Raw genomic sequence first — 23,973 nt, 5'->3', positions numbered from 1 at the left:
GAGCTCAATAATTCATAGGCAGGATCAGCGCCTGTCATTATGTCGAAACTGATTACCGCGCACACCTGTAATTAGATATAATGGGTGTAATTTCCAGTCTCGCTGAGATATTTATGGCAGGAAGTTGCTTAGAGGTATCTTCTCTCCAGGCTGAGCCTTTTGAGTTTTGGTTTGATAAGTACTTCAAAAGGAGACAAATAATTCTGAGATTTACTGTTGGTGAAATGAAGGAACAGCATTTTCAGAAAAAAATAATGTAGTTTAGAACCTATTTACTGTAGGTGAGTCCAGCTCTGGAGAGATGCATTTGAGCCAGGGGAGGAGTACGGCACAAGTACTCCTTGCTGCATCTCCCCCACCATCCCATTTTTACCCACTGAGGCAATACCCCTCTGGAAGACTGGGTCAGTGTGATGCTTTGGGGGTTCACCCAGACCAATAAGGGGTTGTGTCACTGCCTGTCCTGTAACCTTGGGTGTGCACTTTAGCTCAGAGCCCTGATACACCAGCAGCCTGCTTTGTTGCTCCTTTAAAGAGACTGAGGATTTTACCTTTCAGTTTGAAACACTACTCTGAGATGGTTGTGTGATAAAACAAGATTACCTTTATTAAGAAAGAACAGCTATTGAAGTGATACCAAGTAGAAGGAATTGGGATAGAAATGGTTACAAACAAACAAAGATAAAAATGTGCTTCTAAGACTAAAACCTACCTTAACAAACTAGAGTCTTTTGTTCCAAGTAGTTTTCTCACCCCAGTTGCTTTTCCAGCATGGCTGGCCAGTTCTTAGCCAGGATCTAACACAGAGCTCGAAGCGCTAGGTTTTTTTTTTCTCTTCAGTTGAAGGAGACCAAAATAACTTTTTTCTCCCTGCTTATATCATCAAAGTTTATCTTTGTTTTCAACATCAGGAAGCCCTCCGGGGGGCTCAGCTTGCCGTGTCCAGCAGGGAAATGATGCCATGTTAATTTTTGCAGTCTCTCTCTCCCAGTCCAGATAGTTAAGTGGTTATCTCCCCCACTCCCTCGTTTGATAGCTTTGTTTACCTTTTATGTAAATGTACCTTTATTGTGTGTCTTTGCTCAACCTACATTGGAGGCACATTCAAGCAGGGGGGACACCACATTCCTTTGTCTCGAGCGGGGGGATTTAAGCCTTTCCTGCCAACCACATTTTAAGAACATATTTCCAGCACATATTTATAATTTTTCATATATCACCCCTACATATGCACCACACCATAGTATTAATGACCCGTGCATTACCAGTTCGCATAACATACTTTACATGACACTGTTTAGATACAGATTATGACAACAGTGAGTTGGGATGATACACTAAGCTGGTCAGGCCAGCTGAGACTCACTGCTAGTTACCAGGCAGCTTCTAGCCCTCTGGCAGTGGGATACTATTAGGGTCACAGTCAGGAATGGCCTATGAGCTCTAGAAAATCAGAATGTCCAGGGCTGAAAGTTCCTTCCAGGAAGTACGTCCTTCCAGGAATAAGTTTGCAGCATGGTAAGAGTTGCAGTGTTGCTCATCGTTGCCTACCCTACAAGGGAGTTAGCAAGCAGCATCGCCCATGTGTGAAGAATGAATCTATCTATCCTCATCACTGTAGTATCTGAGCAACCATTAAAGAATGGTTATGAGAGAGAGAACTGCGATTAGGGTACTTGTGCACAAAGCAAGAAATACATTAACATAAGTGGTGGACAGTTGTAAGTTTCAGGCAGTGGCTGTGATTTTTGAGTGGGTAGTTGTAAATTTCAGGATGTGAGAGTAACTGTTCAAGGAAACAGGAATGGCTCTACATCAATCCTCTGCCAATACTCTACTGATTAAAAGTGGAAGTAGAAAGAATCCTCCATAAGGACAGCAGTGTTTCATAATCCATGATAAAAATATGCCATTCATTTAAATGATAGTGCCTATCCAGAGAGAAGAAGCTGAATGCTGTGTATAAATAGCAGACAGAATACGGGGGCGGTGTGTCAGAAATCACACCGACTCAGAGCTGCTGAAAATACATTTGCTTCATCCCAGCATCCACACTCTGCCAAAAGCCTCTTCCTGCTTCACAGCCCTTGGTATTAGACTGACTGCAAAGACCCAAAATCTAGGTGGCTGAATGTTTTCTGCTTATTAGGATTAGGTATGCATAGTCGGAGGGAATTGACTCATGGAATCTCTTTGTTCCACAGCTTTTGAATTACCTGGGCCATCCCTAACTTGTTAATTCCCATCTCCATTAGTCTTATGATCTATCTATCTATCTATCTATCTATCTATCTATCTATCTATCTATCTATCTATCTATCTATCTATCTATCTATCTATCTATCCCTAATCATAGAATCATAGAACTGGAAGGGATCTCAGGAGGTCATCTAGTCCAGTCCCCTGCACTCATGGCAGGACTAAGTATTATCTAGACCTTCCCTGACAGGTATTTGTCTAACCTGCTCTTAAAAACCTCCAATGATGGAGATTCCACAATCTCCCTAGGTAATTTGTTTGAGTGCTTAACTGCCCTGACAGTAAGTTTCTCCTAATGTCCAACCTAAACCACACTTGCTACAATTTAAGCCCATTGTTTCTTGTCCTATCCTCAGAGGTTAAGGAGAACAATTTTTCTCCCTTCTCCTTGTATCAACCTTTTATGTATTTGAAAACTATTATCATGTCCCCTCTCAGTCTTCTCTTCTCCAGACTAAACAAACCCAGTTTTTTCAATCTTCCCTCAAAGGTCATGCTTTTTAGACCTTTAATCATTTTTATTGCTCTTTTCTGGACTTTTTCCAACCTATCCACATATTTCCTGAAATATGGTGCCCAGAACTGGACACAATACTCCAGCTGAGACCTAATCAGCGTGGAGTAGAGCGGCAGAATTACTTCTCGTGTCTTGCTTACAACACTCCTGCTAATACATCTCAGAATGATGTTTGATACAGTGTGCCTGTCACTGTAGTTTCTAGGCACCATTGCTATTGTGCTGGGTGGTGTATGAACAAGACTAAAGCAAAGTTTGCTTCCACTCCATCAGAATCACCAAACAAGGGCACTGGCTTGTTCAGAGAATCAGTAATGGGAGAGGAGAGTCTTTTTATTTAAATCTGTGGATCACCCATTCAAACCTGGCCCCCGATCAGTAATAACTGACCTGTTCAGTGGCCTGGGTGAAATGAATGTTTGGTGGGTCTCAGCCCAATTCATATGAGGCACCTGTCTTTGTCACAAAATGTCCACTCCAAAACGGCACTTAAATTGGTCATCTCCCCCAGAGAGACAAAGGGCTAAACTGACCATGAAGACTGAACTTCCTTCTTGCTCCTAGAGGAGCTTCCTCTAAGTCAGGGTTGAGGCACATTGGCAGAGGAGGGTACGGGGGAAGCTGATGCTGCCTCCAACTTAGCACATGTAGACAGAGGCCCTCTTACTCCTGGGCTGTGGCACCTTTCACCAGCTCTAACCACCATTGAACATTGTAAAGAAAAAACATACTCTGCCACCGCATATACCACTGAATATCAGCAGAGAGAGAAATGATCTTTCCAGGCCCAGGTGAAAGCATCACAAACTAGAGAAAGTAAAAAATTGCAGAGATGGCTTTAAAACACAGGCTGCTTATGGTCTGGGGGCCGGGGGTCTTAGGAAGATGGATCTTGGCCAGAGTGTGGGTGGAGCTTGTTGGGAAATGGTTTCTGACCATTTTTAAGGAAAATGAAAATGTTTCATTAAAAAAATGTTTCAAAAGAAATATTTCCATCAGCACGAAGCATGGAGCCTCTCAGCACCACTGTGACCTCATTTGAGAGCCAATGGAAGTCACCTCAGGGACTCCATTCTTCCTGTCCCTTCTTCTCCACAAGAGACGGCCACTTCTCTCATCCATTAGTCTGCTCCCAGTTAAAATATAAAGCCATGCTTTATTGCAGTCATTCCTAGGCCCAGCGCCTTGGTGACCTCTGGGACACCCCAGAGGATGGTGCGACATGACACTGCGCTGCGCATCTGTGACTTCTCCATCGATGTGTTCTGTCATGCGTCATCTGCCGCTAATGATAACTATTAGATGCCGTCCCTTTGGATTTTAGGCAGAGACAGGCCAAGCTGCTGTGGGGGCTGGTGGGGTTTAGGGCAATGCTAATCAGGGCCAGAAAACAAATAGGAAGATGTCAAACCGCAAGCCACAGCAGATGAAGAACTGAGGGATAATGAGAAAAGTGACTCAGTGGGACAAAGTGGGATTCAATGCAATATGGGAAGATCAGCAAAGCAGGTTCAAGTGTCTGTGCTGTTGACTGCATTAATCACGGCGAGGCGGGCAAGGTGCCAGCTGCCGGGCTATCGTTGTTCAGTAATTTCATTGCGCCTGGTCTCATTCCAAAGTTGCACGGCAAACCCTTTATTCCCGTGTGCCCTAATGTCTAGAGCCTCCTGTTCTCTCCCACCCGCTATTTCTTTAGCCCTGCTCACTTTTATAGCTAATCATAGCTTCCATTTAAATGCTAATCGGTCTCAGCAGAGGCCCTGTTTTACATACAGCGTGTCTTTTGTGGTGCAATAAAGCTTAAGCTCCAAATGTTAAATATCCATTGAGACTCCATTAGGCATTTTTCCCCTCTGGGGCTTGGTGAAGGGGCGGGGGGAGCAGAGGGGAAATGATGTATTGCCTGCAAAACTGGAAACAAGACGCAAAGATTATTCACCTTTTGAGATGTTTCACTGGTGCTCCTTTGTGTGTCTCTCTGCGTCCCACCTACCGCCTTAATCCCTTCCTCATCAGTGCTAATGGCACACTGGACCCTATAATGAAACATGTCTGCAGAGGTCTGGAGAACAGAGCCAATCAGAGTTCCTGCTGCTAGACTCTGCTCTTGCCCCCAACACCAGACCTGGACCCATCAAGCTTAGCTCTGCCATCAATGGATTATTACCTTCAGGAGTTCTGTCCCACTCAGCCCTGGTCACTAACTCAGCAGGAAACCCTGTCCCAACCCAGTGCTAGCCTGGCTGCTGAGGAGGCGTTTGTATTGGGAGATGGCAGGTGAATAGGCTGGATGGGCTCGGAGTCTCTAGGTTGGATTGAATACTTTATTGGCAGCGGGCCTTGTTTCCTGTTGAAATTTCCTGCTGTGTGTGACGTTATTGACATGAACTGTGACCGTAGAGATCATTGTTGCAACCAAAGTCCTGTAGTGGCACCAAATCTTGTACAAAGGAGGTCAAGTAAGGTGTCTAGGAAAAGGTTATGATTTGCTGGTTATGATTATGCTATCTGTATGCATGTATCATTTTTGTATTTAAAGTTATAAGTATTGGCTCTGTACTGTCTGTATTTCAAACTTGTGCTATGCTTCTGGCTGACACCCCAGACAATTTGGCATCAGCGCTGCCTAGCCTGCTTGATGGCCCATTAAGGACCATCAGCCATACAACTGACCCATTGAAAGAAGGCAGATACACCTTATGACTCAGCAAGGCATGCAGGGACATGCCTATGGAGAGAACTCTAAGGCTTCCAAGCCATGTGCTGGGCACCTTGTGTGTGAAACGAAAGAAGCACAGGTCGCATGGCAGCTGTATAAAAGGCATACATGCATACAGATAGCATAATCATAACCAGCAAATCATAACCTTTTCCTAGACACCTTATTTGACCTCCTTTGTACAAGATTTGGTGCCACTACAGGACCTTGGTTGCAACAATGATCTATATGGTCACAGTTCACGTCAATAACGTCACACTGTGGGGTTCTTTGCAGGGCAGTACTCAGCTGCTGCCTGTCTGGAGAGTTGACTACAAAACATTATTTAATAATGGGTTGAGCCCACTCCCTAGCTGGCAGATCATACCCCCTCGGGCCATGGTGCTGTGGCTAGCACACTAGCTTGTCCCTAGAGCTGTCTTGAACCCTAGGTGGAGATCCTGCTCTGTGGCCTATGCAGTAGAGCAGTGGTTTTTCAACCTGTGGTCTGCAGACTCCTGGGCGTCTGCAAACTATGTCTAAGGAAAAAGAACAGGAGTACTTGTGGCACCTTAGAGACTAACACATTTATTTGAGCATAAGCTTTCGTGGGCTACAGCCCACTTCTTCGGTTGCATCCGAATCAAAGAACATTCCTTTCACATTCCTACTCCATCCACATGCCTCCTGGTAGCAGATGGCTGCATGGGTCTGTTGGCGTTTCTGACAGGTCCAACATGATGATCACCAGCATCCCTGAAAGTGCCCAAGAAAACTTTGGCGGGGTAGCAGACTTGGAGACAAGGCCTATTCAGATAGCAGATTGCTCCAATGGTGCACCCCGCTCCCAGAAAAAGATGCTTGGGTGGAAGGGGCTAGAGACGTGCAAAATAAAGCCGGTCAGAAATTTTCCAGTGGGATGTTTTCCTGCTAGAAACTGCTGATTCGTCTCCATCTAAACTTTTTGCGGAAGCATGTTGATTTCAACTAAATTTCAATACGGTCGCACTGCTCCTTATTGGAACGGAACATTCTGGGTTTTTTAAGGACTTTCCAAAATTTGATTTTATGTTATATTAGATAATAATAATATAAAACAGTCAACATTGAAGCATTTTGTTTTGATTGACCTAAAACAAAAAAAATGTTGAAAATGTTGTTTCTCAGGAAATTCTTTTTTTCATTCTGATTCAGAACTAAAACAAATATTGAAATTGTGGAACGTCCCAGGAAACAGAAGTTCTGGGTCCCACAGGGCTCTAGCGCAAAGTGTGAACGATTATTAAGAATGGATTAATTAGTACTGGAGCATAACCCTATCCACACTGCTGCTGTCCCCTGCTGGGAGCCAGCCGCTCTGCTTCTGGAGTCAGCCCGGTGGAGACTTTAGAGCAGGCAGCAATGCAGCAAGCCGTCTCTTTGGAGCACTGGTTGGTGCTTGTGTGCCCACCTTACACCCGACATTAGCTGCTCCCACCAGTGAAGATGGGCCTGGAAATGGGTTTCAGGAGGTCTTGCTGTGAAAGGAAACATGAAAAGCCATTAGGAAAACTGGTCTGTGAGTACAAGCTCCCAGTAACTTTCCTCCTCCCACAGGCATCGTGAGCTGGCTTTGTAAGTGGTGGGCAGCTGAGCGCCCTAAGCCAAGGGGAAGGGAGGGGTCTTTCCCTGCTTGTGACTATGTCCTATTGTTTCCTTTCCACAGGTGGACCCTTACGTACCCTATGAATACACCTGCGAGGGGATGCTGGAGCGGATTCACGCTTACATTCAGCACCAGGTCCGTGACCGCTCTCCCACCCCACAGGGCTTCCCACTTCATCTCTTGGGGGAAGCAGCCAGCCAGGCACCCTGGCCAGCAGGCTGTATTTAAAGATGTGCAACAAACTGCAGGTTCCTCAAAGGGGACATGGAGGGTCACAACACCTTTCAGCTAGCCAGGGGCCTGAGGTTTGGAGTGACCTGGCTGGGGAGGGAGGGAGTTGTGGGGGACTGGATTGACCCAGGGGGCAGTTGTGGTGGGTTGCAGTGAATCTCCTCAGCCCCTGATTCCAGGGAAGGGTTAGTAGTTTCATTCTAAACCAGACTAATAGAGCTCAGTGAAACCTGAATCCCAGAACAAAACACAGGGGGAGAGAGGAAACTCCTGTGAACCCCTCCCCTTTCCTGCAGACCCGGGGAACCCTCTGAGATCCCCTCACTGCCAAGGTTCACAGCCTGTGAGCTCTTGGCAGGGCTGCGTGGGGAGTTGCATTGTCACCGTGTAGGTCAAGGCCCAAGACCTGTCTGAGAGGAGCAGTTGCTGCTAAACCACTTCATTCAAAGCATTCCAGGATCTCTATCCCGTCTTAATCCCAAGGTCTGAAAGCACCAGCGACCTCCCCTGGATGGCTCTGCAGCCAGTGATTATTGTGTGTGCTGTCAGTAGGGTTGCCAACTTTCTGATTGCTGAAAACCGAACACTTCTGCCCCACACCCTGCCCCACCCCTTCCATGAGGCCCCGCCCCTTCCCCACCCCTTATCTGAGGCCCCGCCCCTGCTCACTCCATCCCCCCTCCCTCCTTCGCTCGCTGTCCCTCACCCTTGCTCATTTTCACCGGGCTGGGGCAGAGGGTTGGGGTGCGGGAATGGATGAGGGTTCTGGCTGAGGGTGCGGGCTTGGGGTGGGCCAAAAATGAGGGGTTTGTGTGGGAGGGGGCTCCAGGCTGGGGCAGGGAGTGGGGGTGCAGGAGGCAGTTCGGGGTGTGGACTCCAGGCGGGAGTTTGGGTGCAGGAGGGGGCTCAGGGCTGGGTGAGTGGGAGGGGGTTCAGGATACGGGCTCCGGGCGACACTCACCTCAGGCGGCTCCTGGAAGCAGTGACATGTCCCTCTGGCTCCTAGGTGGAGGTGTGGCCAGGTGTCTCTGCACACTGCCTCCGCCCACAGGCGCTGCCCCTGCAGCTCCCATTGGCCATGGTTCCCAACCAATGGGAACTGTGGAGCCGGCACTTGGGGCGGGGGAAGCACACGGAGCCCCCTGGCTGCCCCGGAGTTGGAGGGACATGTCACTGCTTCCAAGAGCCACACAGAGCCAGGGCAGGCAGGGAGCCTGCCTTAGCCCTGCTATGCCACGAACTGGACTTTTAGCAGCCCGGTCAGCAGTGCTGACCGGAGCCGCCAGGGTCCCTTTTCGACTGGGCATTCCAGTCAAAAACCAGACACCTGGCAACCGTAGCTGTCAGGCATACGTATTCGCTGGTGGCTCAGGACACAGCCAGCTAGCCAGTGACAGGGCCCACAGCCCTGGGGACTATTGGTGTCTGTCTGAATCTGAGAGGGGATTTAGGACTCATGAAAGTCAAGGACCAGTGGCTCTGGCTGGAGCCCGGCATGGTACTGGCAGGAGCCATGGATGCTTCTACCTAATCCTGTGGTGGAACCCACCAACTGAAGCTTTGGGACTTTCCTGAACAGACGCTGGGAAGCGAGGTGGTGCTTGTAGTTGTGGTACCTTAGCAGCCCTGCACACCGCTTGTCTGGGCTGAGATGAGTGAGGAGTCGCTCCGTATCTGCAGGGATATGTTCCTTTGCAGTTATCAGTACATCCTGGTGACAAGGAGAGAGATGCTCTGTATGGAGCCCTGCCACCCAAAAACCAGGGAAAATAGGGGGCTGCTCATCTCTGGGACCCTAGTTTAGCTCCAGATCCTAAGCAAGGCTGTGGGTGCCTATCAGAGCAAATCCCTAGGGGCTGGGCTCCCCAGGGAACATTCTTCCTTGCTGCATGGGCTCCTTGGGCCCCCTGTAAGCTGGCTCCTAGCGAGAGGCTGCACTGGAACCTGGGAGAGCCAGAGCAGAAACAGCCTCTGATCCGAGATCCTTCGCTCGCAAAGCTCGGCAGTGCGGGAAGAGCCCTTTGATCTCTCTGCTGCGGGGAAGATCCACCAGGTCAGGGCAGGAGTCAGTAATGGAGTCTGAATCATAGATATTCAGCAGCCCTAGCTACTGCCTGGGGAGGCCCTCGGGTGTTACCTTCTAGCTGGTGGAAGGGACCCGCGCTCAAGGCAGCAGAGCTAGCCCCAGCTGCAACCTAGAAAGTGTTTCCCTTCAGACCTGCCTGATGTTTAACCGTTTCCATCCCGCAGGGCACTCTCTGACCTGTCCTTTTCTGCCCTGCTAGGATTTCTGTGCTGGAGCTTCTCCTCCTCTGCCAGTGAAGCCCAACGGCCATGCTATGCCAAGCTCTCCAAGCCTATTCACCCTGTCGCCCAACGCCACTCACCTTGTGTGGTCGTACAACGCCAGCAGCGCCCCCCATGTCTGGCCTCCCGTGAGCTCCATGCAGGTGTGGGTGTCTGAGGCCGGGCAAGCCTGCACTGAGACCTGTCAGGAGCACAGGCTGGTCTGCGAGCCGACATTCTTCGAGTTTCTCAACAAGAAGGACGTGTTTCTCCAGTGAGTATGGCTCTCGCACCTTTACCTTGCCCCCCTGCATGATGGGGTGATAATAATCCATTGCCCTGCTATAGCACCCCTATGTAAGGGCCCCTACAATGCTTTCCTTATGCCTCAAAGCACTCCTCTATCGTAAGGCAACATTATTATCCCTGTATTACAGATGAGTAAACTGAGGCACAGAGAGGTTAAGGGTCTGATTGGCAGAGCTGCACAGGCCAGGGCCAGCTAACATCAGTGACAGCCGTGGGTGCTAAGCATCTCTGAAAATTAGGACTTAAGGCCAGAACAGTCAGAAAAGATCAGCTTCCTCACTCAGGCTCATCTCCAATTTAAGCATAATGCTGACCCCTTGGATGGGTTGTCAGCAGCACGGATCAAACCTGGGACCTCGGGATCTTTATACATGAGCCTGTACTGTCTGAGCTAAAAGCTGCCCCTTTCTTAGCCGAGAGCATAGCAGGCTCATCAAGTGCTAGTTGGCCTGGTCAGCACTAGAAGGGGACAGAGTGCCACACTGGGCAGACATGGCTCACCTGAGTTCTGAGAGTGCTCAGCATGTGGTGGGTGTGGTGGGTGCTGAGCTCTTTGGAGATTCTTGCCCTAGTTGTCACAATGGAAGCAGCCAGGCGCTGAGCTCCTTGGAGAATCTGACCCCACTGGGCTCACCCCAGGCTGCACACTGAGCCAGTAGCAGAGCCAAAAACAGAACCCAGGTATCCTGTCTCGCAAGCCCTTATTCTAACTGCTAGGCAACACTCCCTCATTGACCTTCTGAAAGGCGAGGTTGTTCTGTTCTCCCAGTGCTACTTTCTGCAGTCTTGCAAACTCAGCTCCCCGGGCTGTACCTCCCTGTGGTCTATTGCAGTGCCCTTTGCACACAACCCGACATGCACAGACTGCTCTATTTGTGTCACTTGCATGAATTGTGCCGAATGGGCTTCTGCTTCAAAACAAATGTTGGAGTTTTCAGATACCTTTCCCTCTCCTCCCCCCCCCCCCACTTTTATACCTTTCTCTATAACACTCCATTTTGAACACACAGGCTGTGAAGTTTTTAATAGAGCATAAATCTGCCTCCCGATTCCATGCTGCGTGGTGGACAATTAAAATGCAAGCATTGCCATTTCTGTCACGCCGGTCAGGCAGGCAATTTGAGTCCTAGTGACATTTTTATATGATAAATTAGAGCAGGAGCGCAGATTCCACTCACTCCGCTCCGTCCCGCCCCCCTTCAGAATGAAATCGCTCATTCAGAGTCAGTAGTTCAGCTCGGAGTTTATTAGGCAGAGCCATTGGGCACGCAGAGATACCCAGGGGCATTCTGCTGCTGACCAGAGGAGACCCCAGCATTCTAGCTCTACCTACAGATTGGAGGAAGCAAGACAATCTCCCTTCCCATCCAGTCCATTTCTCCCTCTAGTGCTACTCCAAGAAGCTCTCAGCCTGGGTTTGGCCATTGTCTCTTTGTGTTTCTTGCCCCTGCGTCCCCTCTGGAACCTCCCCTCCTGGTTAAGCTCGTGGTTCCCCAGGGGTGGTGAGCTCACTCCCAGGGTCCTTTCTGAGTCCAGTTACCTCCAGTCCCTGGTGCGGCTCTGTCAGTGTCCTGTAGCTGGACCAGAGAAGAACAGACGTCCAGAGCACCACTCAGGGCTGCAATGTCTGTCTGCCCTAAACAAGGCAGGGGGGAAAGCGAGCACAAGTCACTAGCCAGGTGCGGCTCCCGTGGCTACTGGGCTCCCTAGCTGTCTCTATCAGCCTCTCCTCTTGGGAAACTCATCTGCTGCTCTATGGCCAGCTTCACTTGTTACGCTGCCTTTCTCCAGGTAGGGCATGCTCTGCAGGTGCGCCTACTCGGTACTGCCTGAGTGCAGAGACTGTTGTTAGCTTGCTGTCAGCAGGATGGGGGGGGGTGTCCCATCCCACTGGCCTATCCCTGTCCTGTGGCCAATCTCCTCTCACAATAACCCACACGTGGATCTGATACATGCACCTCATGTGTGTCACACAAGTGCCTAGAATCTCTCAGATGCATGGGAGTAGCTCCCATTGAAATCAGTGGGAGCCGCACGTGGCCCTCTGAAAGTGCAGTGTGGCCCAGAGAGCCTATTATGTGTCCTTGTGCCAGTCACTTGGATTCCATGTGAGGTTTGGTTGGGTCATGCGGATTGCACACATAGGTTGGGGTGATCTCACAGGTTTCACGTCTGGGCTGCATGGGTCACACAGATCTCAGGTTGCTCAGGTAGTCACATGTAGTTTCCAAGCACTTACTATGCGAATCATACGTCACTTAAGCTTAGTGTTCTTGTGGGCAAGGGACAGGTCTGCAGTGATGTTTGAAGCAGGGATGTTTTATAAACAGAACAGTGTTAAAATCTCCCCCAGAGATGTAGCAGCCCTCCCTAAACTCATATTCTGATCCAACATGAAACCCACTGACGAGCAGGTGCAGAGATGGACACAGCAAAATTCAATTTGGGGTATTTGTTTCCCAGGCTTCGCATTGCCTGTGACAGCGCGGAGTCTGAGATGAGCCACCTCTACCCAGCACTGGCTGAAAATGTGCAGGAGTGCTACCTCCAGAAGGAACCGCTGCTGTACAGCTGCGCAGGCTACAGCACCAAGTACCGGCGCCTCTGCCCATGTCGCGATTATCGGAAAGGACAAGTGGCTCTGTGCAGGGACTGCTTGTGATTCCACCCCCTGCTCCTGGAGTCCGGAGCGCGTGTGTTTTGACATGCCATACACAACAAGTAGCTTTTTCTCAAAGCTTCTGCAATACCCAAGAAGGACAGGACAGCCTCCTCTTCTTGGAAACTCATGTCGAGACTTTGGATGTCAGACTCTGTCGGTTGTTTTGTCTGCCAGTCAAACGTCCGTGACTGACCATCTGCTCATGTTGGATTTTTTTTTCTTGAGACACATCTCCTTCCACACCCAAGCCCACCTGGACTTCAGAGGAGCCCAGAGCCGCTTCAGTAGGACAAGGCACCAGCAGCCTTTGGGTTTGGGTTTCATCCTCTTTTAACGTCCTGGTTTATTTATTTATATTTTTTATCAAATTAAAGCAGCAAAACAACCACCGGTCCTTCCTGAGGAGTTATTTGGAACAATCTCCTTAGAAATACTTACGTGGGGGTGACAGATCTTGGAAGGCTCCAGTGCCAGACACATCTAGGAAGATGCCTTCGATTCTATCAGTCCAATCCACCGTCCAGCCTTTGGAAGGGGGGGGGGGAGGCGTTCTACACATGCCAACGGGAGCACGTCTCTTATTTCATTCCCGCCACTAGCACTCGTAAGAGCTTGGGAACCCTGTCCCGTGGAAGTGTGTGTGTGTGTGTGGGGGGGATTCTGGGCATGACATCAAGCACCAGAGACAAGCGTCCCTGTGCGGTAGCTCAAGGGAGTGTTGATGTTGTGGCAGTAACGTGCCAGAACAGAGTGTGCAGGGATCAACCCATTCACCGCTGGGGCCAAAGAGGGACGTTCTAAGGGAGGGAGCTGAGCCCCCCACCAAGTGGTTCCCCATCTCTTCATGCAGCTGTACTAGTTTCCCAGACAAAGGCCTTGGCTGTAGCAGCCAGTCCTCACCATCCCCGAAACGGGGTGCTCTGCCCCTTTAAGGGGCTGGGGGCCTGGGGCCAGCCAGCCCTGTTCCATTATCAGACCCAGCTGGGAAGGGGTCAGGTGTGTTCCAGAAAGGTCTGAGAGAGCTGCTGGAAGGGGAGCTCTAGGAGAGAGGCTGGTGCCTGGCCCTGGAGCAAAGGGGCAGGGGCAGAGGAAAGACCTCTGCAGCCAGGGCTGCTCAGGGTAAGAGCTTTGTTTTGTGTTACTTTGTGAGTTTTTTGTTTGAATTAAAATCCCGCCCTGAGACAGCCTGTGGGAGAGGTGTTAGTCCTCTAGGGGCTGGGGAGACAGGCCAGCAGCCCTACAATCTCCTATTGAGTTGGAGACATTCTGCACCACCAGGGAGCATGGGCTGCCCCTCTGAGACTGGGCTGCGGAGCAGCTTGACCCCTGGCAGGTTCGAGCGGGCACAGCTGGCTGCGAGTCGAGTGGCAGGTGTGCCCCACCCCCACCGTTCTCTGGAGGTTGGGGAGGGAGCCTGGAGAGCAAGTCCCCCCCAAAGCCTGACATGGCAGGAGGGGTGCGTGGCCCAGCGGTTGGGAATCACCCTTTGCACTCCCTGAGGAGACAGACCAAGAAGGGTGTGGCATTGTACGGCTTAATGGCAGCACTGGAAGTGTTAGGCGAGGCTCTGGGTAGGGCGCTCTCAAGACACGCCTGTGTGCTGAGCCCCGAGAGAAGCGGCTGGTCCCACAGAGAGCCTGCCTGGGAACCAATGTTGGCCCTGAGCCGGGCTCCCCACAGCCTCTTGTGTCTGGTGGGCAGAAGGAGGGGGGGGGGTAGCTGGGCTGCAGGAGCATCACAGCTGAGAGATCCCCACAGAAAGGGTGGCCCCTGCCCGAGGAACCTGCTGGTCTCTCAACCGCTGGGGGAGGGGGCACACAACGCTCATCCCCTCCACTGGGAGCCACCCCCTGAGTGAGCCTGGCAATTATCCTACTGCCTATGAGCAGAATCCACTGTGTGGAGGCTGGGGGGGGGCTCTCTCCCAGTGCCCGCCTGGGGCTGGGGAGAAGTGGGGGGCTCTCTCCCGGTGCCAGAATGGGGCTGGGGGGGGGGTTTCTCTCCCGGTGCCAGCCCGGGGCTGGGGAGGAGTGTGTGTGGGGGGGTTCTCTCCCAGTGCCCGCCTGGGGCTGGGGAGGAGTGGTGGGGGGGCTCTCACGGGGCTGAGGGGGGGGGCTCTCTCCCGGTGCCAGAATGGGGCTGGGGGGGGTTTCTCTCCCGGTGCCAGCCCGGGGCTGAGGAGGAGTGGTGGGGGGGCTCTCACGGGGCTGAGGGGGGGGGGGGCTCTCATGGTGCGAGCCCAGGGCTGGGGAGGAGTGGTGGGGCTGTCCCAGGGCTGGGGAGAAGTGTTGGAGGTTTCTCTCCTGGTGCCAGCACGGGGCTGGGGAGGAGGGCTGCAGTGGAGCCAGTGGGGGAGTTCACCCCATTTGTGGACAGGTGCTGGGACACCCACCTTCCAGCTTGTGACGCTGAGCGGCTGCAGTTCCCCATGGCCTCTCTCTTGTTTTCCCGGGGTCACAACTTGGGATCTCTGTGTCTTCCGTACCCTGACTGGGGTCTGTGCGGTGTGGAGCACTTCAGAGAGGGAGAGTTTCAGCTCTCACAGCAGAGGACGTGGGCACCTAGCGGGTCTCGCCTGGCTCTCAGGAGATGAAGCTACATGTTCTGTCTGCTGCCTGCCTGCCAGCATCTGCCCACGCTGTGTGATCCTGAGCTGCTGTGCGATCAGACAGGGCCAGACTGCCTGCTGTTGCTGCACCCAGTGGGGGACGAAGGGGCTACGCTGCCTCTGGAGTCCCGAGAGGAATGCTGGCTGAGTCCGCTAGCACTCCTCTTTAGGGGATGCCAGAGTGTGCACCCCCCCAGAGGTCCACCCCTTTTGCAGAGTGCTCCCCTCCCGCTGCTCCACCAGCTCCAAGGGCTAGTCCAAAGGGAGGGCATGTCTCCATCCTCAGTTGGCCCTCCCACCAGAGTGCCAGCACCTCTGGAGGTGCTAACAGGGAGCCCATGGGTCCTACACTCTGCCCCTCTCACCTCACCCTAACACTGGGCTGAAGGGGATAAAGGAGGCTGTCTCCTGCACCGCTGCCACTGTGTGTGGCATGAGGTGGGCTCTGGGCGTGCCAGCTGGATTGAGCCCCGCTCTCTCCACCTGGCTGGAGGATGGGGCTGGGGTTTAGGCATGGGACAGGCGCCTGGAGGCTGCCCCAGGCTCGGAGGCAGAAACTTCGGCACCTAGGGACATGTACTGAAAAAGCTGAGGTGCCGGGTGAGTTGAGGTGCCTTCAGGGCTAGGGGGCAGCTGAGTGGGGGTCTCGTGGATCACAGTGATGCCTAAAACTGGGATTTAGGTGCGTAAAGCCCAGATTTAGGCAGCTCAGTCACTTTGTGCATGTAGGTCTGAGTCTCTCCGTGCCTCCTAGCCCCCTCTGTAAAATAGGATCATAAGGCTTCCCTCTTGTCCGTCAAGGGGATGCTCAAATACTGTGGAGATGGAGGCCATAGAAGGACCAGGCTGTATCCTAGGGGAAGGTGTACTGCTACCTTTGGGCTGCCCTTGCTGTAAATGGGAAGTGATTTGCAGTGTGTCACTGTCCGTGTGCAGCCAATGGCCCCACCTGGCTGGAAGGAGGAAGATCAGCACAAACCAAATCAATGAAGGAAAGACGACGCACCAAGCGACAGGTGGGATTCTGAGATCTTGTCAATTATTGCGGATGAAAAGAATCAATATATGTTAAAGGGTCACAGGCTCCCAACAGAGCTTTTTTAACCACATCAAATCAGACCATGACAAAAAAATGGAGAGTGGCATTGGAGTGGGAAACCAGGGGAAAGCCAAGGGCTGAGCCAGCTGCTGCACTGAGTACTTACTCGCATTCTCAATGCGAAGGGAAGCATCAGTAGGATGAGCCAAGGGGAGGAATTACTGCTGGACTCAGGATGCTGAGTTGTGCAAAGAAACAAAAATCTGGGGGACCTTGAATCCTTCCCCTGGTCACTGAGCCACAAGGCCCTTAAGGTCCACGTGTGCAAATTCCAGTGCAATGCCTGTTCCATCTGCAAAACCCTTCACCTTTGCCCCTTGTGTGCACAAATTGCCTGTCTGCATGCGCAATTGTAACCCATGCTAGTGCAGTGTGAGACTTTGTCCCTGTCTGATGCAGGTCTGTATAAGAGGATAAATGTCTATTACTGTGGCCGCCTTAAGGCATGACTCCTTTGGCTCAAGTGGGAGCGGTTCATGCTTTTAACACTGACGGGCTCTGGTTCAAATCCAAGTGGAGTAGAAGTCATGCAGTCGTCTGATTTCTGAGGAAATTGGGAGGGTGTCTATGGGTTTCTCTGTTGCATGGGGTTTTGGAAAGCTGCCCCAGGTGTTACTATTGTGTGCAGCCACAATTTGCTAAATGAGACAGCTGCTGGATACAACTCATCCTCACTAGGACAATTAAACTGTGCTTCTAGCCCCTCTGTTTGACCTCTGCGCCTTCCCAGCAGCACCATGTTTCAGTGCACTGCCCACTTTTCTGAGAGCCTTCAGTCTCTGCTGTGCCAGCCTCTGGCAGCATTACCATCCCACTGGCCATTGCCAGCCCTTCTGATCCCCCTAGGGTATAATGTTACCTGACACCACTGATGGGCATTAACGCCTTCTGAAGACAATATACAGAGGGCTTCTGATTTGGGGCTTTATTAATTTAAATTTGGGGAGGGTATTTTAGCGATTTTTTGAATTCTATGTCCATGTCCAAAAATCAGGGCTTTTGGGGGCTTTCTCTGTGATACGGAAGAGATTTTTTTGGGGGGTACTTCCCAAAATTCTTCTCTAAATGGGGTCCACTTTAATTTGTATGATATGTATAACAATGGCTTACACATGGTTTAAGCTTAGCATGCTCGTTATTGAACCCCTGGTCTGGTGTTTAGTGTATTTGTTCCCTAGAGCACGTTAACGCAGTACTGCATCAAACAGCACTACATTAAAGTGCATTAGGGAACCTTTAGTGTGCACCAGCACGGTCTATATGGACCAATTCAGTCACATGCGCAGAGTCCACATTATTGCTTCCTGTAGACAACCTCTTTAATGCAAGTCAGACAGCAGGAGCATCCCCTATAGAAACAAATGTCACTGGGAAAGGGGTGACATCAGCACGAATTGAGTAACCATTTCTGTGTTTTTCTGGCATTTATTGGATGAACCAATTTCATTTTTTTTATCGGTGGTGTTCTACTGGTGTTTATCGGTTAAAACCTAAAATCAGAAGCCGTAAATATACCACACACAACAGGCAGACCAAGCAGCATCACCAGCTCCCTGCTCAGAGAGCTGTTTTGAAATGGTGCCACATGGGGGTAGTGTAGAGATTCACACACATTGTGTATCCCCCTTCTCCCTTGGTAATACGTGTACAGTTCTCTGCTTTGTCCTTGCCTCTTTGTCTCTTGTTTTATATGAAAATAAATATGACCGGCCTATGAAAGGGAAGGCTCATTCTTTGTCTCTCTCTGGATGGATTGGGAACTGTTCTCAGCCTGGGATCCTACAGAGGGTGGGAGCATTTCTCAGCTATTGTGATAACAAGAAGGAAGGTGATGCCCCCATGTGGTTGGTTGGAGGGACCAATGTGCCGTGTTCTGCTGCGGATCAGGCTTCTGTGCCAAAGGAAACCAGAAACGTGAGGAGCAAAGGCCTCTGGCTGAGGCACCTAAACCTGCCCCTCGCCTTGCACGCCTCTCAATGCTGTCGCATTAGGAGACGCTGCTGTAATAAAGAGCCAGCTCCCCGCAGTGCACATTGACTCAATGGTGCTACACCAGCGGGGTATCTGGCCCCACACATGGAGTAATTGGGGAAGCTTCTGCAGTGACAGTCACTCTGTGCGTATTGAGGGAGGGAGGGATGCAATCGAGCCAACTCGAGTTTTTAACAATATTTATCTCTGGTAATAACTGATACATTAGCGAGATGAGGAAGAAGGATGTAGTGGGTCGTTTCTTTTGCTGCTTGCGTTGGCTTTTTCATTGTCAGCCTCTCTCCAGGTTGGGTCTCTGACAGCCCCCATGTCAACGTGCTTTTGAGTTTCTCCATCTAATTATCCCAGGAGATGATGGGCCTGATTCCCATTTACACAGGGACCTCTCTGCATCACTCTAGCAGTTGGAGGGGCCTTACAGTGGATAGCACTTCGGAGCCCCACTCAGGGACCAGGACCCTAGTGTTCTAGGTGCTGTAAAACACAGATCTAGAAGATAGCTCTGCCCTATGAGTTTGCAATCGAAGTAAGTGTAATTTACTCCATTTTAAGTCCCCTTTACACTGCCTGTGGTGTAAAGTAGCTTCAGTGTGAATGAGAATCGGGCCCTGTGAATTAAAACCAATAATGCACTCTCCTATCAGTGAAATGGTAAGAAAACAAAACAAAAATATTTCATCCTTACCTGGAAAGGTGGGACCCAAAGGTTTCATGTCGTGCATGTTACACTAGCACAAGTCTTCACATAAAGCAGTGAAAATGTAGTATGAAAAATCGTTTTAAGGGACTTGTCATAATTTGTAAAGTATCAGTATTAGTCACCATTGCCTAGAGAAACTGCTTGAGTGCTTCACATTTCAATTTTTTCCCCATTCCTTTACCAAAATGTGGTGTCTCAGATTGCATATTTGCAGACTGGTTTATTAATGCAGGGTGGCTCATGCGCACAAGGATACATGTGCTGGTTTGTGACTGTAGGATTGTGCATTTGAGCAGGGATGCAAATACTGGTTTGTTATTGTAGGGTTGCTCACTCAGGCCTGGCTGCGAAAGCTAGCGGGTTATTGGAGGGTTGCCGCTGACATTATTTTTTCTTATATTGGAGTTGTATAACCTCTTTTTAATTAAAATAGCTATAAAGTTATATGGAGTGTGGAAACAGGGCTGAAAAATAAAACAGATTGGTCACATGCTGGATCTGTTCTCCCTTTTACTGCCTTACTGTCCAGTGAGACAGTTGCTGTGTCCAGTCAAACGTTCCAACTGGAGCCCTCCTTGAGCTGCATCTCGGAGCACTGAAAAGGTGTTCTGTCGGCTCGGATCTGGGTAGAGCAGGAAGCCAGTGTCCCCTTCTGGACACCTTAAAAGAAGTCTTGAATGGGTCTAAAACTATTAGTATTTACGTTATAGTAGCACTTAGGGGCCCCATCCAAGATTAGATCCCGTTGGGCTAAGCGCTGTACAAACACAGAGCGAGAGGCAGTCCCTACTCTGAAGAGTTTATAAGCCAATAGAGAAGATAAATAAAGGGTGAGTGGGGAAACTGAGGAACAGCAAGTGACTTGCTCACAGGTGCATTGTGGGCCAGGGGCAGAGCTAGGAATAGAACCGAGCCTGATCTCTTTGTTCCTAAGCCACACTACTCCCCTAAAGGCACTGCTTAGTTGTTAGAGGGAAGCTGTGGTGCAGGGGTCTTGGCCCAGAGCCTACACAGCAATCCTTGAATCTGGCTTGGTTCTGCCCCTTTGTTCCACCTTCCAACAACTTTGGAGCAAACTAACCCTCTAAATCCAGCTTGCCACTTTTAAATCCTGCTGCACAGAGGGTTCATCTTGCCAGGGCTGTGCCTCACTCATTCGCAGCCATGGCTGGCCCCCAAAATGCTCCAGAGAGACAGGCCTATAACTCTGAGCAGGTGTAACGCCGCCAGACGCTGGTCGGCGGCCGGTGGGATTGAACCGGGGACCTCTGGAGCTTAGTGCATGGGCTAAAAGCCAACTGGCTGTTAGATCTCGCTCTCCCTCCCCCCCGATGGGACAGAACACCACACCCAGGAAGTGTGTGGGTTACATAGGCTCCATGTGTTTGTCATTCGTAAGGGCTTGTTTCCCCCTGCCCCTATTCAATGGACTCTTGACCCAGCTGGGGGGGAGCTGCGTATCTATGTGGCAGCTCCAGTCAGCACTAAAGGTTCCAGCCTTCTGGGAGCAGCCCCATTTTTGCTCCTGCTTCCAGAGAGCAGCTTCACAGCTGGCCTATCCTTCAGGCTGAAAGTGCAGATCTAACAGACCCTCAGTAAGGAGTTGGCCCAACTGGGCTTCCCCTGCTATCCAAGCTGCAGGGCAGGCAGGGGGTAGAGCCGGGGCATTACAGCACTACTGGGCTAATGCATGTGTGGAAAACATTCGACAATGAGAGAAAGGGTCCCCCCCCATGGTGGGGGATGCTGTTTTAGTGACTGTGACGATCTGGGGAATTGGTGTCTCTGCATTTTTGGGAGTCTGACTGATGTTCTGAAATTGTCAACTCATGGAAGGGCTCCGAGTATGTGGAATCCAGCATGCCCTGGCAAGGGCTGTGTCACATATCTACCAGACCAGGGTCAATGGAGAGTCATTAACCTGAATGACTGCGCTCTGACCAAGCAATGGTTAGGCTAAGCAGGGTGCCTGAAACAAGAAACCCATTTGATCGAGTTTCTCTGCAGGGAGGGGGCAGTGGAGAGTGGAAATTGCCAGCTGCAGAAGGAAACCAAGTGGTATTGTTGGGACTTATAAACTCGAGGGACTCCAGGAGACCCCCCCCTAGGAAGCTTGAGCAGCAGAGAGGAGCATGCTTTTGTAAGGGGGCGGGGGAGTCCTTTGTAAATGAGAGACCAGCCCAGGAAGAAGGAAGTTAGCTGACCTGGAGAAGAGGGAGATACTCCAGGATCCCAAAGAGAAGCCGTGAGCTGCAGGGGAAGGGTCTTGGACCCCTCGGACGGCTCTGCCCAAGCCCCAAGAACTCGGCAAAGCGGTGAGGAACCTGAGCCAGGGAGATGAGCACAGGTGTGTTTATTATGTTGTTTAGATCTATGTATTTCTTGTGCGACCGAAGTAAAGAGTAGTGGTGTGTTAGGAACCTGCGCACAGCCTGTGTGTGTCCGCTCCCGGCTCCAGCCTCAACCCCACGCCAGCCTTGGCCCCCAGCCGCAGCTCCATTCCCAGCCGCAGACCTGCCCCTAGCTGCGACCCCGGCCTCGGCCCCACTTACCTCTGTCCGCCCCCTCTCCCCCCCTCCCGGAGCCATGGCCCAGCTCCCAGGTGAGGGGGCCACAACTGTGAAGAGTTTGGGGACCACTGGACTGCAGGGTCTCAGCTCTCAGAAGAGGGTACCAGACAGAGTATTTGCAGCCCCAGAGTGTGCCTAGAGACCCAGCCAGGGGCAGTGCCTGCACTCTGCTCAACTCAGGAGGCTGGGACCCAGTGGGGTGAGCCCCATACATAGCAGCCTGGGGAGTGTCCCTCCAAATGGGAAGCTCTGCCTGGGCCATGTGTTTGATAGTTGCGCCAGAGAAAGCCCAAAATAATGGCAATGAAATGGATGGGGAGATGGCTCTTAAAGGCTTATCTGGCTATGACAGTGGATGGCTTTGTGGGGGTGGGACTTTTCATCTCTGAGTCACTGGTTTGACTCTTGCGTGGGGTGGGAGTGACCCCAGACAGCTGTGAGCTGATGTTTGCTTGGTGGCCTATGTGAAATGAGTTGTTGGGTCTTAGCCAGGCCCTGGTGGGCTGATGCCTGCATCATACAGCCGCCCTTCCAATCAGGCTCCGCGCTGGCAATCTCAGCAGAGGCTGAGGATTGAGGGGAGCTGGGGCAGTGTGGGGGGAGCTGGCATTGGCTTGCTCTGTGGATGAATAAAGGACTTCAGTCCCCAGGAGTGGCAGCATAGCACCTTTCCCCAGCGTCGCATTCACTTAACACAGGCTGATGTAGAAACAGTGTCTAGTTGCGGGCTCAGAGGAGCCTCATCCCATTCCAGAACTGGCAGCGGGCAGGATGTGGCCGGGGCTGGCGCATCAGCAGGCAAACGGGGCGAGATGATAGCAGAGAAACCCACCCGCTGGGGAGCCAGCCAAAGCCTCTTTGGGAGAACAGGAACTAAGCCAGGGGTCCATGTCAGCAGGTGAAGCTGGGAACTCTGACACATCCCACCAGAGCAGGTTGCTTATATCCCAGTAAAGACAAGGCAGAAAACCCTTGATATTCCTGCAATTCCTAAGGCGAAAAGCAAGAAGGAAAAACCCTGTTCACCCTTCTCAATCTGTCCCAACATAGCACAAAGGGGCAAAAGCATCTCCATAGTTAGTCCAAGCACTAGGGACAGCACAGCTTGCATGCTTCCATCCTGGGAGAGGCAGGCAGGTGAGGAGGGGATCCAGCTTAGCTGCAGCAGGATATCGGGGCACGGCATTCAAAGACCATCCCCATGCTTTGCTTGGAAGATTAAAGAGGTGGAAGAGCTATGGGCACACACGGATGAGGAGGGAATCCAGGGGTTGCAGGGAGTTAGGTCAGGGTTTGCCGCGGGGGAAAGAGCGAGCCTAGCTGGGAACAGAAACGGCTGTCGTGAATACCGGGCACTGCCATGGGTGGAGGAAGGCTACCTGGAGAGTGAGAGGTGGGCTTCTTTCAGAGTGCAGGGCCCAATCAACCCCAATGTTGATTCACCCTCCTCTGGAACATGGGAGCTGCTCCTGCTATGGACCCAGTTTCTAGGAGTTCTTAAATCAAGGTGCTCAGACCCAATAGTGAGCTACAGCTATGGGCTGGATGGATCCTGTCTCTCCTGCCTAAGTGTCCACTCGGCAGCAACCCCATTCTCAGAGCCCTGTCCCCCAGCCTGCAGTCTGAAATTTGGGAGGGATGGATTCTTTGGAGGCTGCTCTCCCCTAAGGTTGTTCCAAAGTCCTGGCCAGAAAGCAGGAGGTGATGTCCCTGCAATACCACAGCCTCAGGCCACCAGGCCCAGGCAACACCCAAAGCTACTCACTTTGGGCCATTTTACACTGAACCTGTCCCTGGATGCTGCCAGGAAGAGTGTCCTGTTGTGAGATGCCTGGTGTGGGATTTCCTCACAACAAGTGAAACCCAAGTCCGCACTTGCACCCGTCGGGTAAGGGGCTCAGTCTCCCTGTGTGTTGGGGTAAATCCAGTAGCTAATGGTATTTGCTCTGCTATATGTCACAGAGAAAGTCCGGAGTGGAGATTATGAGCTTCCCAGAAGCAGACTTCATCCTGAAAGGCAGCTCGCAGGTCAGTGTCCCAGTGGCAGTCAGCCATCCCCACGTGCTGTTGGGCTACTCCGCCCACTTCTCGCTAGCGGATACACCCGGGCAGCAGCCACACAACTTGTTCTGAACACCTGTGGTGAGGAGGTGAAGTCAAGATTTCCATTTGGCAGCGGACTATCCTGTGGCTTGTGGGATGGGGTGATGGTAGTCTCTGGCTTTTGAATGGGCAGCCCCATGCACTGTCTCAGTGAGGCTTTAATGGACTCTTTTCTCCCCCTCCCATCCACTTAAACAGCATGACCATGGGACGATTTCTCTCCCCTTCCTGCTGACATAAGCCTCCAAGTCCCAACCTCTCGGGCATGTGGAGGATGCATGATGCATTGCAAGA

At 51.4% G+C, this 23,973-nt stretch overlaps 1 protein-coding gene across 2 annotated transcripts in view; it reads left to right on the top strand.

Moving 5' to 3' along the window:
- MGAT5B (alpha-1,6-mannosylglycoprotein 6-beta-N-acetylglucosaminyltransferase B) overlaps nucleotides 1–12,607 on the top strand; it is a 172,017-nt gene extending 159,410 nt beyond the window's left edge. For both annotated transcript variants that reach the window (XM_065415867.1, XM_065415866.1), the window contains 3 exons: nucleotides 7,180–7,254; nucleotides 9,636–9,910; nucleotides 12,409–12,607. In XM_065415867.1, coding sequence (XP_065271939.1) covers nucleotides 7,180–7,254; nucleotides 9,636–9,910; nucleotides 12,409–12,607 — 549 coding nt within the window. The remainder of the gene's footprint in view (nucleotides 1–7,179; nucleotides 7,255–9,635; nucleotides 9,911–12,408) is intronic.
- Nucleotides 12,608–23,973: the final 11,366 nt, after the last annotated feature.

The sequence above is a fragment of the Emys orbicularis genome, chromosome 13 (assembly GCF_028017835.1).
Source record: "Emys orbicularis isolate rEmyOrb1 chromosome 13, rEmyOrb1.hap1, whole genome shotgun sequence".
NCBI classification, from domain to species: Eukaryota; Metazoa; Chordata; order Testudines; family Emydidae; genus Emys; species Emys orbicularis.
The sequence above is the reverse complement of the archived record's forward strand: the minus strand, read 5'-3'. Positions and strand labels throughout refer to the sequence as shown.